Genomic DNA, 18,154 nt, shown 5'->3' with positions numbered 1-18,154 from the left:
CGACCGGAAATTGAAAACACTGGATAACGATGGCCGCTTGAAATAATATGAAACACCTCACTCTTATAGAAGCAGACAGTTATGAAAACTAAGACAATAAGTCGGATGTGTTTGATGCACCACAGGTTAATATTAATTTTTAAAACTCCGTTTTCATTATTGTTTTATAGCAAATATGAGGGTTTTTAAAATATGTCCCCAAATTGTCAGTCTAATTATTCAAATTTGTTACACTCAAAAAGAAAGTCAAAATATTAAAAAAAAATATATATATGTATTTTTCATAACCAATGTAACGTTTGTATTACCCCTAAATACACAAAAATCGGAGCTTACAGCGGGTACGTGAAGGCGGCATTGATTCATCAAGAGGAATGTCAGCCTCGGGAAGTAACTCGGCCTCTGATTGGCCACGGCGAGTCACGTGAGCATTTCCCAAGCGGAGTTTCCACGACAGCTGGAAGCCGAGCGGCACAGGCGCATCGCTTCTTTGCTAAGATTATTTGAAATAACAAGACTTGTGCTCGTCTCAGCGCCTCCACGTAAACCCTGGTCTGGCATGGGCGACAAGAGGAGTCCCACAAGGTAAGGACCGAGTTAGTGCGCGTTGGATATTTAAGATAGAAGCGGGGGGGAGCGGACATCGGCGAAACGCACGGTGGGGGGAAGAAAATGGGTTTTCTCTACGGTCTCTCCCCCGCTCGCTCGCTCGCTTGCTCGCTCTTCTCTCTCTCTCGCTGTATGCATGTGTGTGTGTGTCTCTCTCTCTGTGTGTGTGCGTGCGATCTGTGCGCGCGCGGGTGTTAAAACCTCATCGCCAATTACAGTGTCGGATCACAGCGCGCTCGCAGATGATTTCCTAAATCCTATACCCAGATGTTTGCTATCGATAGCCTTCGCGGACGAGAGCCGGAGTCCCTCCTGCCCCGTTTCCTCTCCTCTCCCACACCACTACACCTTTTCATCTTTAACTCTCTCTCCCTCTTTTTGTTTTTTTGCCATTTATTGTCTTAAAAGGCCGAAGCGTCAACCGAAGCCCTCCTCCGACGAGGGGTTTTGGGACTGCAGCGTGTGCACGTACAAGAACACGGCAGAGGCTTTTAAGTGCATGATGTGTGATGTCAGGAAGGGGACATCAACAAGGTAAGGCGATGGATATACATTACCGTTCATGTCTTTTTTGCTTTAGCGGGCCCCAATGGAGGAGGAGGGGAGGGGGAGAGGTCCCTTGGGGACCGAGGGGCAGTTAACTCACCATCACCTTTTCCCTTTAAGCAAGCTGTGTATTTGCACCATTAGAGAATACATTAGGAGGACGGTGTATTTCCAATGTTTCTATCCTCTATTCATTTCACACAGTAAACATAAACAAACGTGGCTACTTCTCATCTTCCAGTTGTCTTACCACTAATTGCATCTATGTTTGTGTGTGGATATATCTCCTCTAAGCAGTGCATTAGTCTCCATGTTCTTGCCCGGGTGTTGACACTGACCTCGGTGAAATGAGGAAGAAGGATGGCTCGCCCTTTTAAGCGCACACATCCATCTTGTTGCCCCGGAGATATTTGTAATAGATGTGGGGCGCCTCTTATAGGCATGCACATGACCTCACTCACACACACACACACACACACACACACACGTACGTACACAGGTACTCAAGCGTACAACTAGATGAAGGTACACACACACACACACATACATACACCGTGCCCTCTTATATTTCCCCTGACATCAGTGATTCGAAGCAGGAAATGACTGTTATTCCTGAGTGGCAGTCATTATCAGGAGGAAAACACAACAAAGGGTGAAGGAGAGGAAGTGCAGCCATTTGCTGTATGGCCATAGGAAGCGCATGTGTGTGTGTGTTGTTACACGAGCTCCCTCTTTAATGCATCACTAATTATCCTCTCCTGTTTTCCCAGCGATTAAACAACAACAAAAACGTCGGATCAGTGCATTTGTCAACTTTCATGCTTATTAAGAATTGTGTTTTTTGTTTTTTTTGTGGTGGTGTGCACACATGCATGTTTATTCCCTGTGTGCGCGCGTGTGTGTGTGTGTGTACTTGTGCTCGTGTGGGAGGGCTAGTTGTGAAAAGAGGTTGTCAGAGCAGCTGCCAGACAGACAGCCATAGCTCATTACTATGCAACAGCTTAATCAGCCTGCTGTCATTGGGAGACACACATACACTCGACATGCAAATTTTGCACATGACCGCATACATACTTGTGCGCACGTTCTCAATGCGCACACCCATAAACACACCCTCTTGTGCGGGGTCGCGGCACGCCTGGAGAGACGGAGCGGCAGGCGCGCCGCTATCACCGGGCCCAGCTTATTGCAGCTGATTGTTTGAGAGGGCACTTCATCGACTCTGGTTCGCTTCCGTCGTAACAAACGGCCCCGCGGCTTTGCCAAGAAAGTGTCCAAATCCTCGTGTCACCAAAAAGCTGAGGCGTCCTTTGTCTTTCCCATCTGGACACTTTTTTTTTTTTTCGGGGGAAGTTGGCAAAGACACAAGAGCGAGAATTCCTCACTTAGACCCCTGACACTCGGGCGACAAATTTAGAAAACGTCAGTGAGAAGGTCTTACTTAATTAATGCTAATAACCTCTTCTCAACTGCGGCGCTGTCGTGCTCTTTCGGAAACACAAACGGAGCATCAAACGCGGGCTAAATACTGCAGCAAAATGGCCTCACAGGTGGTCGCAGCTGTTAATGACCAAACACAACGGACAAGTGGATTTCTCGGCGAGCAAGCCGAAGGTGCTAAAGGGCAAACAACATGCGGAATATAAATGTGGGGCATGGCGAATTCCCTCGCTGATTACTAAACAAGCGTGACTGAGCTATTTCTGGAAAGTAATGAATTAATGCTCGACACAGGCGTGGAGTGTCCAGCGGTTAGAGGAAGTGGTTCCACAGCCTGAAGGTCACAGCCAGTGTGGGTTTTGTGGAAGTGGCTTAAATCAGCTTATCGTACTTAAAGAGTGCTAACTTAGCACTGGAAATGTCACTTTGCCCAGCAGAATCTGTGTCGTCCTGCGAGTGGGATACTTGGCGGGGGAAAAAAAAGAGGACGAGGCAAAGAAATAATTCAGGATGCAGAGTGTTTGCATGTAGATAGCAGTCAAGAGATAAAGATGAATGTTTCATGAAGGAAGCGAGGTTTAGCAGACCTTGCCGCCGAGATCCCCGAGATGCGGAGAGATGATCTACTGCAGGGGCCCCAAAGCCGACGAGCTGATTGAAAGCCTGCCGCGAGTTTGACCGCGGACGGGGATATATCAGCGGAATTGGACCAGCTTATCGGAGGAGGTAGAGTACGTGGAGACAGTTTGACAGAGTGGGAACGGCCTGATGTTCTGCTAATTCCGTTAGCGACTCGCAAACATGCATTTGAAGAAACGAGACGAATTTCGAGAAACAAAAGTGGGGTTTTTGTATTGGCAAAGCGCAGACATAAAGTCTTGTTTTAATATTCTCTTTATGCCCCAATTTTGAGAGACGGTGCACTCTCGCTGCAGTCATTTGTGCAGCTTAATATGGAAAAATATGTTGCTCTTCTACTGCAAGCTGCTGACTTACAGTATTTAATTAAAGCGTTCTTAGAGGAGCTTTGGGATCACAACATATCATGCACTCTCATTACTTTAAGACTTTGCTCGAGCAAAAGCAGGAGAGACATTTTATCTTCCTGCGACTCTTTGGGCTCAGTCCCAGCCTTTGAAGGCTGGCGTGATGGATGGAAGTCGGGGTGCAGGGGCGTGAAAGGCTGTTTGATAAGTGAAGTGCAAGGTCACAAGTTTGATTCCTGCATCAGCTGAAGTGCTCAGGCAAGAGCGTCCTTTAGCGAGCCACCGTAGGCCTCTCGGGTCACCTTTTATGACTTGTTCATAATGATTAAAGTCTGGTGTTTGGAGTAGAAGCTGAAAATATCATGTGAAGTGGCGCTGACAGACAGCTGTTAAACCTCAACCCTGTCCTTAGCCAATCTCTGTTGGGAATAATAGAGCCGTGTGTGACCTTCTCTGGTGTCTACACCACCTGCATCTGCTCACCGAGCTGAGCTCTGACAAGTTAGACCCACCGGGGAAACACTCTGCTCTCTGCGTTCAGGAGCCTGTTTGGCAGCATTATATCTCGGCAGGTCGGGACAGTCAGCTTGATCGTGTCCCTATTAGTTCTCTCTTGTTTGCATACACCCTCTCTCTGCCGCTATCTCTTCTATCTTTCGGTGATTGGTGTTTGCCCTCTCTCTGCGTCTCCCTCCCTCCCTCTCTCCCTCTCTCTCTCTCTCTCCCCAGGAGTTGAACTTAACCTAGGGCGTCTCTCTCTGTGACAGAATGACTGATGTGCAGGTTTTTCTTCAGCTCTACCTAAACAAGCACAAGCCGCCGCGGCTGGCTGGGAACCTGTCAGCGTTCGGCGGTTTAGACGTTGTTTTTATCTTCCCCCGCAAAAAGCTCACCCTCACAGTTCATGTGCATTACACACACACTAAAAATGGGGCTGCGCATTTGGCTCAAGTGCGTTTGGCTCACCTGCTGTAAAAATGTAGCTTTCAATTTGACTTTACTGCAGGAAGCTAACATTTTGCCTATTAAACCAATGCCCAGTCCGCCAGTTATTGTCTCCACTGACAATTTTCTCCAGAAAATAGTGACTAATATTTTCTTCACATTTCCAAAATAGTCTACACATGTTTCGTTTTGACCAATAGTCCAGAAATTCTGAGATAAACAGTTTAAAGTGATACAGACATCAGCAAATCAACACGTCGTTCTAGCTCTGCTAGAATTAAGTATGATTCAAATGCACATATCTCTTACCAAATGTATGCATTTTTTATTTTTATTTTTTTTTTGCCTGAACTTCATGAATTCAGCCAGTGAAACAGATTGATGGTCTGACATTTATAATGTATATCAACCGAAACCAGAGCTTGTGAGTCATGCATGCACAGAAAAAGTCTGTCGCTGCAGTGCACGCTCGGTTCTGGTATTTGGGGTTAAAATCACTAATCCACAAAAGGAATGTTTTTATCATCTTATTTTTCTGACTTTTCAGTATAGCTGCATTGACAAAAATGTGCAGTCGCAATAGAAAAGTTTGATTTTTTTGTACGTGAAAAGGGCTTCCTTTGGAAAGTGTGATCTGAAAAGAGCAGTGCAAAGTGTAAATTAGCTTCAATCTATGTTTTATTCCATTGCGTGGGTACACATTTATACTTCTACTTATACAGGAGATGAATACTTGATAAAAAGACAACAGTTTGATACCCAGTACCTACGCCTCTATTAAGGACTATGTTAGAATCTACACGCATGAGCCATGCCATTATGAACACTGAGAGGTGAAGTGAGTGACACAGATTATCTTGTTATCGTGGCACATGTCAGTTGGTGGGATATGCTGTATCAGGCAGCAAATGAGAATTTTGTCCTCAGATTTGAGGAAAACGGACAAGTGGAAGGATTTGAGCGACTCTGACAAGGGCCAAATTGTGATGGCAAGACAACCGGGTCACAGAGCATCTTGAAAACTGCAGCTCTTTCGGGGATGTTCCCGGTCCGCAGCGGTCAGTACCTGTCTAAAACGGTCAAAAGGAAGGAATAGCAGTGAACCAGCGACAGGGGCGTGGGCCACCACCAAAACCCACTGAAGCATGTGGGGAGCGAAGGCTGGCAGGTGTGGTCTGATATCAGATTGTTGATGCTAGTTCTGACAGAAAGGTTTCAGGCGCAGTGTAGCCTCAGACCAGTCCGGGATTGCCTATTTTTCTTCAATATCAGGCGCATAACCATCCTCCTTTTCTGGAAAAAATGTTAATTTAACACCGTTTATCCCAATTTTGCTGGTTTGTTATTGCTAGAGTGCATTTCCCACAAAACCTGCAACTACCAGCGAGCAGCACCTTCGCTTTTAAATAGAAAACGTTCACGTGGGACGTAGCCTGTCTCTGTTTGGATGCGTGGTTTAAGCACGGTTGACCATTGGTTTCCACTGGGCATGCGGACGTACTCATTAGCTGAGGTTGATCCTGGCTGACCTGAACAACTTGAAAGTCTTGTTTTCTAACCATTCCTCCGGAAGCACAACTTCACTGAATACTATTTTCCCATCAGACATTGCCTCCTCTGGGCCTCACCTAAATTGCCGGCTCATGAAGACCCGGTTGCGCTGCCGGACAAAGGGAATTGTCACAAATTGCTCAAATAACAGTGTGACTTCTGTGGGTGCGGGCCACCAGGAACCACACCACAGCCGCTAGCAAAGCTGCTTGTGCATGTCATTTGTTACCCAGGTTGAAGTAATCAAGTCTTTCGTTTCCTTTCTGCACACGGTTGCGGACGGACACGTGGCGACTGATGCAATGATTATGAGCCGTTGTTTACATGAGGCCGAAGCTTTAATGCAATCGTAATGCCTCACATTTGAAGCGGCAATCAATGCCCCGTCATTCCATTTCGGCGATTAAACCCTCTGATAAGTGATACCGTTGGATCAGTTGTGTGGGTTACTGGTATTAGCGCTCACGGAGCACACAAACGCCGAGCGCACACCGCGGACAATGAGGCTGGCTGCCATCACGTCACAGTGGCTCAAGATTATGGCTGTGCGATAAGCCTGTAATTACTGCGGTGATACTGATGCATGACATACTGCTCCGTGTGTGCTCGAGCAGGCGGGCGTTTGTGTGAGAGGAGAAGGTAGCATAGCGCGGCTAGCGGGCTGCAGAAGGTGTCATAAACCACAGGACATGGAGAGCCATCTGTCTCTCTTTCCCCCCTCTCTCTCTCCCTCTCTCTCCCTCTCTCCTTCTCTCAGTGTTACACACTCACACAGAGCGGTAGCATGTACAGGCAGGGAAAGACATTAATCATCGGGTTGGAGGAGCTCCCAGAGCAGCATACAACCTGCTGATAGAAATCCTGACGCACGCACACACACTTACACCTGGATTGTGGGTGTTCAACAGGGCATAAAATGAGCTATTTCACAATGATCTTACAATCATCACAGAGCAGTGAGATGAGGTTTGTTTATAGCAGCACGCTCCGGCGCTTATTTGCAGTCCATCAGCTGTCCTTTGGGCTGTTTGCTCATCACACAATGTACCCGATAAACGATCGCACGCAGCCCAAACATCTGCAGTATTCCGCCGTGCTATGTTTTAGATGCAATTCATTACCCATTCAACGTTTCAGTACAGCAAGTGCTTGGAATAATGACCAGGGCTTCCTTTTAATGACTACGCTGTATAGACCATGAATCCTTTGAATAAAGATTGTCCTCGGTTTCGAAGTAAGATGCTTGGTTTTTACGTCTTCGCGCTGGCAATAATAGCCGTGGCTGTAAGTTTCAGCTAAACTTGAGTATTAAGTGTTTATTTACGGGAGTTTTTCCTTGCCATCATCGCCTTCAGGCTCGCTCTGGGGGTTTCAGGCCGGGCTTCAGACCGGATGTTGTAAAGCGAGACAATTTTTTATTGTTATTGGCGCTATATATGTAAAACTGAAATATCTAAATATCTCAGTTACATGAAAATTGCGGTCAGACCAGAAAATCACCACAAACTGGTTTGAAACAATTGGATTTTAACTATTTTGCTGGTTTCAGCCTCTCTAATATGAGCATTAGTGTCAGTAAAATATGTTTGGATGATTTTTGATGGAAGCCAGCAAGGGGATTTTTTTTTATAAACAGTTGAATAGTTAGATTCAAGAGTTATTTAATATAATAAGGCACAAATTAATCAATAATGACGGAGCAACAGCATCAGAGAACAGGATGTTTTCTTAAATTGAATGAAGCAGTAAAGTGAATGTTTAAGATTATACAGATTATATGTCATTATGTGACCATGGTAAACCTAATGTATGGTCAACACATCGAACACCGATCAGGCCTAACATTATGACCACCTTCCTAATATTGTGTAGGTCTCCCTTGTGCCTCCCAAACAGTTGCGACTCATCAGAGAATGGACATGGGTCTTCTGAGGGTGTCCTGTGGTGTCTGGCAACAGTATGTTGTTAGTGGGGACCTTTGGGTCCTATGGGTTGAGGGGAGGGGCCTATGTGGATCATCCCACAGATACTTGATCAGTTTGGGAGCTAGTGAATTTGGAGGCCAGGTCAACACCTTCTGCTGTTCTTCATGTTTTTTGAATTGTTCCTAAACTGTTTTTGTGTGTGTGCCTGTGTCAGGCTACATCCTGCACCCATTGACTATGGGGTGGAGGTGTCTGGTCTGGTCTAGGTGGGTGGTACATGTCTAAGTAACATCCACACAAATGCCAGGTCCAAAAGTTTCCCTGCAGAACATTGACAGGAGAAGTAAATAACATTCTACGACAATTCAATGATTTTAGTGTTGTGGCTGTCAGCTTGGTCTGTAGAAACTGATAACTGACAGACATTTCAGCTTTTTTTTTTTTTTAGACAGTTCTATTGATTGTAAACATAAATCACATGAAATTTTGAAATTGCAGCCCTATATTTAACGTTTCTTTTTTAGATTCATGATGATACGCTCGTATGGGGTGTAAACCTCTGGGGAGTGTTTCAGCAAACTGGACACTTTTTAAAAGTTGTCAATCATCAGATTCTGGCTCCAGCACACCATCCGTGTCAGTTACTTATTCGCAGTGATTCATAGTAGCACCGGAGGAGTTGTTTTCTTGCTGCCTTCGTGTGTCTAAAATTTAATCACCGTTTTCAAGCGCAGGCCAGCGGTGGAAGAGGGTGAGGTCAGCGGGTGCATAAGAAGAAGGGAGGGGAGTACGAAAGGGCAGGGGAGTGAGATAGATATAGAAGAAGGGGTCAGCCAGAGTTCCCCTGCCAGAACAGTTTTTTTTCCAGCCACCATTTTACAGGATGAAGCAAGTTTGGGCTTCAGCTTGCGACTAAAGCATAGCATTTCAGGCTGGAGTGGTTCATGCTCATTAGTTTAATCTAAACGAAAATGGAGCATGCTCTTGCACATGTGCTCTTGAAATTTTTACAAGGATCATATGATCCTAGCTAATAAAACTGGGGCATAAAAAAGGATTGATATTACAGACCAGCTAACTGGTTGTGCCATGCAGTAATGCTCATTAGGCAGACCGTTTTCCTGATCACATTCTGTGCATTGTTATAGTAGCCATTGTTTTCTTTTGTCTCTAGTTTGAAGGGAATACAATTCGCTGTATTTAAGCCCTGCTCATAACATCCTAATTTCCCAGTGTGGGACTCCATTAGCCGATGTGGAATGGACGGCGTAAATGGAGCAAATATCGACTGAAACAACGGCTCCAACATGCGGTATCAGTGTCAGAAAGAATAGGCCGTTACATTAGGTGCAGAAATTCTTATAAAAATCAATAAACGCGCGCGCGCACACACATCAGCGCATGCTCCCCGTCCAAACAGAGGCCAGTAGTGGAGGCCTGAGTGCCGAGATAAACACCGTTTTATTGGGTTAACAAAGGCAGCTCTGTTTAGACCTGCTGCTTTGCCTTTACCAAAATATTAGCTCGTCTGTCTCATCTTTCACCTCCCGAGTTATTGAGCTGGCTCTATTAATGAGCTTCAACCTCGCTGTAATTCATGGAGAAAGATTGGATGCACAAAATATGCTCGCAGTTGGCCCGCACTCGGTTTCAGGCACAGCCAAGGAAAATCCTTATTAGCCTCAGGTGACACTTTCTTGATTGTAATTCAAGCAAACTCGCTCTCGTTTGCTGCATTAATGAGACAGTAGAAGTTCATTTATTATACGAAACAATCACAGAAAGACATCCTGGAGTTAATTCATCAAACACAAAGAGAAGCAGGCTATGAACGAGGCAGCCAGTGAAGCTCTTCTTTAGTTTTTTGTACGTGTGAAAGCTTTGTCCCGGTCCGAGCGCAGGACAGACGATTCCTCCGTGACGGTCGTCGCCATCGTGTGCACGCGAGCGTCTGTAAATTCAGCCCAGCGGACGCCGCTTAGCTGCTTTTGGAGGAATATTGAGCTAAAAGATGTCAAGCGGAGCTGCAAATTACTCGATCTGAGAACAGAGGACTCCGAGAGGCCTCTGCCTTTATTTAAGAAAGGCGTCAGCACTTCTGCAGCATCTTGCTGACAAGACAGACATATTAGAGGATCTCTGCATCTCCTCCCTATCAGACAGTTATGTAGGCCAAGAGACCCATTTGCATTTCACTCTAGCCTCGCTAGCATCACTGCAAGTTCTGTGAAGGCAGCGATAACTCACCAAAAAAAAAAAAGAAAAAAAAAGGAGACTCTTTGAAGCTGGGCCACAATTTAGGTCATCCCAGAACTGTTAAACAACGGTTGTGCCCTCAGAACAAGACAGCGGACCAAGAAGCTCACTTTATAGATTTCTGTGCAGAAGACGAGGAGAAGCCTTTAAATTAAACTAAATGGGCCATTTTGGCAAAAAACGCGGCAACACCTGTCCAGACTAATTCTGTGGATGGATTCTGTTCGCTCCGGCACATTTGTACGCCGTGTACCTGGACTGTGCGACACCCTTCTAATTGCATTAGCCAAGTGCAAAAGGGACATTTGTCATAGAGGCGTATGGAGGCAAATGTTGCGTAATTGCGGTACTTTCCAAAGGGTTCACACGCAGGTTAGTGCGCTTGAGTTTAACTTTTGCACAGTAAAGACTTGGAGAGCGTTCAGTTCTACGAATACGCTCTGAGAGTTGTGTTAATATTTTAGCTCCGATTGCAACCGCAGATGAGGTCTCAGAAAACGCCGCGTTCCCCTCGTGCTTGCATCTGCCGTGTGCGTGCGTCCACGTGTGCAGTCATGTGCACATATGTACCTCGGCGGCGTGGACGTGGCGTCCGGCGATTTCCATTGTTTTACACCACACGTGTTTTCCTGCAGACCCTCTTTTGATTCGCGCGCGTCTTTGCGGTGTACGCGCTCATACATGTAGCAGCGTCTGTGTATAAATGTGTTTTGCGCGCATACAAAATAAGGCACTAGATGTGGGGACCGCCTGAACAGATGGCCTTTTCGACACACTTGCCTCTCAGCTAGAGCTCTTGCCAGCCCCACAGCACACTCACACACACACACTCGCGCACGCACACAGCCTTGCACAGAAATACGATGACAGCCCTCGTCCGTGCAAACCGTCGCCAAGGCGGTTGCATAATGCATCATTTTTGGAGACCGCAGACACCCAGGGATAATGGAGATGTGACTGAGGAAGAACATGCAGTTAACCATTGTTCTGTATATCGTTATATTTGATATTCGGGCTACGTTTAGCAATTAGCTGAACCAGTTCATCCTCGCTTCTCAGCGTGACGTTACCTCCAGTAAACAGGTTTTGTGTGCCGTCAAGAACAAACCGCTGAGCGGTTGTTCTGTTGGAAGGCGTCCAGTTCTTACAAAGTAAAGCAGTTAAAAGTATCTCTACACTTTTAGCAGAATGGACAAGCATGACAATGATCTTGGATGGATCACTTGCCTCGACTGCTTCTTGTATAAAGAAGTGTCTGGTGTTTACACCCTGGCCAGGGGGGTTAAAGGAAACAAGAGTCCTCTCACAATTGCAGGAACTCGCTGGCTGCTGTAGGGAAGCTTGTGCACATTCCAGCTGCAGGAACCGCACCTGCGAGACCTCCTTCATGGGAGAAAAAAAATAAATAAATCACCTACTTCTAGAGACTTCTGAAAGGCCTGCTATGTGGGACTAGGCGCAGTGACCATACCGCAGAGTCGACTAGTGAATTCGGAGGCCCGGTCAACAACGTGCGCTGTTTTTTATATTTTTTTTATGCCTGATCGGCGTATACCTTGCTACCCTGACCCGCTTCGATAGCCTTGGCATACACCACATGGCAAAGCAAAGGTTAAAACACGACTGCAAAACAAACCGCAAATAAAAACAAATGGATGGTATACTGGGCCTTAGACTGGCATAGTCCTGCAAAGACTCCTATCGTATTAATAATACAGCGGATTAACATATTTCATGCTGCACGCAAGAAGAAAGGGAAAAGACTTGTGGTGCTCTTTCATCGTATTCATGTTAGAGAAGCAGCAAACGGTATATACATACCAGCAATGTATTCTGAATTATGTATGTTTAGCACACTTGTAATTCACACTGCATCTTCGCGTTCGCCAAAACAGATCTCATCTTGTTGGAGTGTATCCTTGCGAGCGCTCAAACAAGCCTGTGCAGGTATACGACATATCTCACAGATGGCTGAATCCTGGCTTTCGCTCTGTGTGCGCTTCCCACTCGCCGCCGGCGTTAAGAACACTTCAGCGGGTTCACCCTAACCAGCACAGGCAGCGATCATTGGCTCTTGATTACGGCGGCGGGCTAGCATGAAGCCATGTGCTCACTGTGATTTTCCCTTTCATTAATCTCCCCCCTTTATCTCTCTCTCTCTCTCTCTCTCTCTCTCTCTCTCTCTCTCTCTCTCTCCTCCTCCATCTCCCAGGAAGCCTCGTCCCGTCTCCCAGCTCGTCTCGCAGCAGCAGGTAACGCAGCAGTTTGTGTTGCCCTCGCAGCCCAAAAAAGATAAGAAGGAGCGAGTAGAGAGGGAGAAGAGCGACAGAGAGCCGGCGCTCAAGAAGAACAGTCACAAGAAGATGAGGTAAACACGCCGACACCAGACTGAGAGATCAACAGGAATCAGTTATTAGAGCGATGCATGAGTAAACACTAGAAACTATAGATGGTGTTTATGTTGCCACCTGGAGTTAGGCTGTCGTATATCACAGGGCGATTCATGTGAAGGGAGCAGGAAATACCAGAAATACATTTCAAAGCAACAGCAGGGGGGATGCGCTTTTGAGTTCTCGCTGATATTTTAGAGAAGAAGCATTTCACTGCGAGTAAATCAAATCGAATCAAAGATGGTATTTGGCATTTTGTTTAATGCAACTAAAAGACTGATTACTACAAAACCTTGCAGGATTAGAAAATAGTCTAAGACACTCATCTTTTCTGTCCTTTTCCCACGTCAGACCGAGATTAAAAAACATCGACCGGAGCAGCGCCCAGCACCTGGAGGTGACGGTCGGCGACCTGACGGTGATCATAACGGACTTCAAGGAGAAGGCCAAGCCCGCGTCCACCTCGGCGACCTCCTCCAGCTCCGCGTCGTCGGCCGACCACCACAGCCAGAACGGCTCCAGCTCGGAAAACACAGAGAAGGGCCTGTCCCGCTCCTCCTCGCCCCGAGGAGAGGGCAGCTCGGTCAACGGAGAGTCCCACTGAGTCAGCGCCCCCTCCCGGCCTCCGCCCACGTGTCATCTGCAAAACCCCACAGGTCATTAGGAGCATCCCGCCTCTACTTTAGAGCCGCACAATAAGGACCAGAGCCTTCTCTTGCTTTCTCATCTCCGGATCTCTCAGCAGGAATTTCTTTTGCCAACATATCAGATTAATCAGTTGTAAGATTTTCCCACACCAGTGGAGTTCTGCCTTTAGGAAGCAATATGAAACCCTTCTTTTTTTGTTTTTAGTAATCTGCATTTTACCTTGGAGGATGCCACACACACTGTCCAAAGCGCGCTGCTAGAATATTTACTCACAGACAGTTTGGTTCTGACGAGAGACTCCTTCAGAACCGTCCTGAGAAATATGTCTAAGCAAAGTCGTGGACAAACTGTGGACAGAGTGCTGGATCCTGTCGCTTCACGATAGACCTCAGATGCACCAATCATGTTTCTTTCCCAACACAACGTTTCTGTTCAGTGAAATGTGCAGCCCCACCTCTGCTACCATCGTCTTCAGCGGCTGGCAGAGGGACCTATCCTTCCCCCGTGTGGAATTTTCTGCCTCTGCCCCGGAGCCTTTACCCACCCGTTATCAACCTGAACTCCCAGACACTGAACCCTCAACCTGACAGTGTTCTCCGGACGTTGACACTCGTTTTTCCCTCCTGAACTGCCTCTGCTGTAGAGTGACTCTTTAAACACAGCGCTGCGACTGTACTCCTCCTCCTCCTCCTCCTGACACCATTTGGTGTTTTTTGCATAACGTTCGGAGCAGGTCAGTTAGTAAGTGTGATTGTTACGTGCGCGGAAAGGCACCTGGTGGGAATGCACAGTGCGATTTTGTAGTGAAATCAAGTGTCCGTCACAGTCAGATAAGTTGCAAATACAATCAGTTGCTTGTTTTTCTAACTTGCGTAGTATTGCAACAACTACCATGGACCTACATGTGCATTAAGTGATTTTTTAACTTCCTCTTAATGTAATTGAAAACATTTCTACAGAGATTCAAATATGCTGCAGTGATACATACCTTTTAAATTATTTGGTTTCCGGACTCTCTCTCATTGGCCGACTATGGAGCCCCCAAATAGCAGCAGATAAGAGCTGCAAGCTTATCATAGAACAAATCACAGATAATAGATTGATGATATTCGTGTTCACATCTTTGCGCATGAAATTAAATCATCCAGAAAAACCTTCAGTTCTGTTTTTGACGTTTAAATGAATACATAGGCACACTCTTTAGGTTCCGCCATTGTTGGTTTTGAATAAACAGTCGCTGCCTGTTGTTGGTACCGTAAACCATGGTCACATCTAAAATATGCACCTAGCTGCCAGTAGTTCCTCTCAGGACACCGAGTGGTCAAAACACAGCTGGCTAAATGGATTCTCCCATGCTCTCAGTAGTCTCACGGGTATTCATTCACGCAAGCTCAGAAGGCCAAATACAGCAGTCTAATAGAAAGCCTATGTCGGTCTGCAAGATAATTTGCTAACATACACCGATCAGCCACAACATTATAACCACTGACAGGAGAAGTAAATAACATTGACCATCTTGTGACAATACAACGTTCTGCTGGGAAACTTATGGATCTGGCATTCATGTGGATGTTACTTAGACATGTACCACCCACCTAGACCAGACCAGGCAACCCCACCCCATAGCAATGACACTCCTTGGTGGCAGCAGCCATCCCCAGCAGGATGCAACCTGACACAGGCACACACGCAACAACAGTTTAGGAACAACAAAAAAAAAAAAAAAACATGAAAACAGCACAAGGTGTTGACCTGGCCTCCAAATTCACTAGATCCCAAACTGATCAAGCATCTGCTGGGATGCACTGGAACAAGCCTGATCCACAGAACTACTAACAACACCCACTAAGGACCCCCCCCCACTAACAACATTCTGTTGAGAAACACCACAGGACACCCTCAGAAGGTCCCGTGTCCATTCTCTGATGAGTCACAACTGTTTTAGAGGCAACAAGGGAGACCTACACAATAGTAGGAAGGTGGTCATAATGTTATGCCTGATCGGTGTATTAGCCATAAGTGCTAAAAACAGTAGTGTTTCACTGCGTTGACATCTTTATGTCCTGTAGCTATGAAAAAAAAAAATCACTTAATGCAGCTTCAAACACTGCAGCTCTGTCAGTGTGGTCATATATTATCTGTCACCTTGTAACTACATGAGGTAGGCAAAGCCTGATTCTAATCACTGACTTCCTTTATGACACCATGGTTACCGTTTATTACAAAAATCCCACAGAATGCACACTCTTTCAAACCCCGCAGGCTTACAGATGCACATCATTACCGTTCTGTTTCTGTTCGGCGTGCTTTTACTTTATTGAACAAGAGCTCACGTCAAGCTGGATTTATTAGAGCGAAGGCCGTCTTAGAGGTGGCGAAAGAAGCCGACTGACTGATGCGCCGTCAACTGAGTGTAGAAGGTACAGAGGCTGCAGCTGTAAATGACACCGGTATTCTACTTTTAGTTGTTCTGTGCTGCACAAACGGGGCCACATCTGTTGGAGGTCCCAGCGGTAGACCCAGCAGGTGCCGATACCGCTCTGCACCCACCTCATGGATACCGCACGGGAAAGAGAGTTCTGGACTCGCACTTTTATGGACTGTATAGGTGATTTCCCGCGGCGCGACGGACTTCTGGAACTGACGTAGCAAAAAGAGCAGAGCTTTAGAGTACTTTAAACTCGCAGCAGAGCAACTATAGATCAACCTAACTACACGATAACTTATAAAAACCCTGTAGAATAATTACACAGATAAGATAGATATTTCTAAAATATTGTCCTACAATGTTTTGATGTGGTTGTATTATCCATCATACCAGTGTTACTGTCGAGATTTTTACTTAACATTTTAGCACACTTCATGAGAACTGTCATGGCATGATAATATTATGGTCTTGATATATTGTGGGACGCGCTATGTCTCTTAGTTTGTTAGTATTCTTTAACGTGTCTGGGGCGTTTTCTCTTAAACTCACTACTCTAGCTGGGACTAGTTGTGTGAACTCGAGGAGAACTGTTTGGATTTGAAAGACACTTAAAACGTGTTAATGTCACTTACTGATATAGTTTAGGGTTTTTTTTGTTGTTTTTTTTTTTTTTTGCTTTTCCATGCCCATTTGTTTTAAAATGTGTGAACTTGTTTATTACATGTCTGAATAAGAAAATTACAAAATTCAAACAAAAAAAAAAAGAAGTCATTTTTCTTCTCCATGCAGGTGCACGTTTGTCTTTCTCTGAATTGTGTGTGTAGTAGTAGTAGTAGTAGTAGTAGCGCAATCTTACTTACAATACGGGATATACAGGTTCAGGGTTCATCCAGCAGATAGTGAATAAGTTTACATTATGCACCAAAACTTTTAATTTGAGAATTGTGTGAACCAGTGGTGCAAAGTGACTGATTACAGTATCTAAGTTAATGTTTAATTAACCAAAATTTGATGAAAATCCCCCCCCAACAGCTACCACTGGTGATCTTGGGGGGAATCCATCTTGAGAATCCAGTTGCCTCGCAAGCAGCGGTGATCTTAGGTTCTCAGGAGCCCCAGGCAAAGACATTTCATGTGCTAATTCCAGTCCAAACAACTACAAGGTGGTTTCCCGGGGCGTAAATCTTGTCACACAACTGAAAACCTATTTGTATTTCAGAACTTTTCCCCTTATAATTGTGTCAGCTTTATATTTGCTCAGTCTGTTTATTAAACTTGATAGTTCCAACTAGCTCCACCTACAGCTCCAGCTACAACAATAACACATTGCTTTCACATTGACTCATCAGCATTACTAATTCACTGTCATGTAGTGTGAGTCAGTTACTCTTTAATACTAATGCATCACCATTAAATAGGTCTTTCCATGCAGAATTCTACTTGTAATGGAGCATTTTTACGTTTTCTTAAGTGAAGGATCTGAATACCAAAACCTGCAGGTCATGGTCATACAGGTTTACAGTAGCTGTGAGCACCTACTTCTCACAGTCAGTTATACACCAATTAATCTGCTCTATTGACAGTCATGCGCACTATTTTCCCACACTTAATGATAATGCAATGACGTCCGGGTCTGTCTCATGTGGCCACCTCAATAAAGACCACTAGTCACTTAAAGCCACGCTGAATAGGTCTTTTCAGAGGTGAAACCCATTGAGAGTTGCTGCAGACTGTGTGTTTGCTTTCGCTCCCACCCTTCCCCCATCCAGGGTCCCGACCTCCTGCTTCTGTTGCACCAACCGCGTCAGGTTGAACGGACGGAACAATGAGAAGAACCGGAAGCTAGTCGTTGGCGCCTTCAAAATAAAAGAGTGACGAATAGTACAAGCATCCAAACACGAAAGGTAATCAGAAAATAGTCTTTGTTGTATTGTGAACAAGTCGTGTGTAGGGGGAAAGGGTTTGAATTTATATCAGAGGGATCATTTAAAACAGTTCTTCAGTCTATAACAAGACTTTTTTTTTTGTTTTTTTTAGCACAGATGTTCTTTCCTACATGAACAAGTCATTTACACGATGTAAATAGAATAAACTTTAATCATGGACTGCCCTTCATCTGTAAAGGAAGAAAGCGACCATCAGTTGCCGTTTCCCCAAATGAAAAATTTACTTTTACCAGGTGTGAATGAAAACGGGTGTTTTATCTGTTCCATTAATAAGAGAGACATTCAAAAAATAAATATCCAAATGCGGTTACACAGTGTCTTGTGTGTGAATTAGATTAAATCTAAATGGTAAATATCAAACATCAAAATAAAAGCAGCAAGAAGGCAAACACTTCATTATACATGATCAAAAACAAAATACAATCTAACTAATTACATAATAGCTCGACAACTAGCAGTTTTACATAACATATAAGCTAATCAG

The 18,154-nt window shown here is 45.2% G+C and overlaps 1 protein-coding gene across 2 annotated transcripts; it reads left to right on the top strand.

The window, feature by feature from the left end:
* The first annotated feature begins 392 nt into the window (after positions 1–392).
* Positions 393–17,649, top strand: yaf2 (YY1 associated factor 2). Of its 2 annotated transcripts, XM_084573745.1 has the most exons (4): positions 396–585; positions 1,018–1,143; positions 12,471–12,626; positions 13,000–17,649. In XM_084573745.1, exons 1-4 carry the CDS (start codon positions 560–562, stop codon positions 13,250–13,252), a joined length of 561 nt encoding a protein of 186 aa, XP_084429871.1. In that variant the 5' UTR covers positions 396–559; the 3' UTR covers positions 13,253–17,649. The 2 variants fall into 2 exon arrangements, with proteins under 2 accessions (XP_084429872.1, XP_084429871.1); XM_084573746.1 differs by lacking the exon at positions 1,018–1,143 and having other exon boundaries at positions 393–585.
* Positions 17,650–18,154: the final 505 nt, after the last annotated feature.

Source organism: Chelon labrosus, assembly GCF_963514085.1.
Source record: "Chelon labrosus genome assembly, chromosome: 23".
Lineage (NCBI taxonomy): Eukaryota > Metazoa > Chordata > Actinopteri > Mugiliformes > Mugilidae > Chelon > Chelon labrosus.
The sequence above is the reverse complement of the archived record's forward strand: the minus strand, read 5'-3'. Positions and strand labels throughout refer to the sequence as shown.

Coding starts and splice junctions, on each gene's coding strand:
- yaf2 (XM_084573745.1), top strand. CDS start 560: ATGGGCGACAAGAGGAGTCCCACAAG. Junction 586..1,017: donor GACAAGAGGAGTCCCACAAG/GTAAGGACCGAG, acceptor TTGTCTTAAAAG/GCCGAAGCGTCAACCGAAGC. Junction 12,627..12,999: donor AACAGTCACAAGAAGATGAG/GTAAACACGCCG, acceptor TTCCCACGTCAG/ACCGAGATTAAAAAACATCG.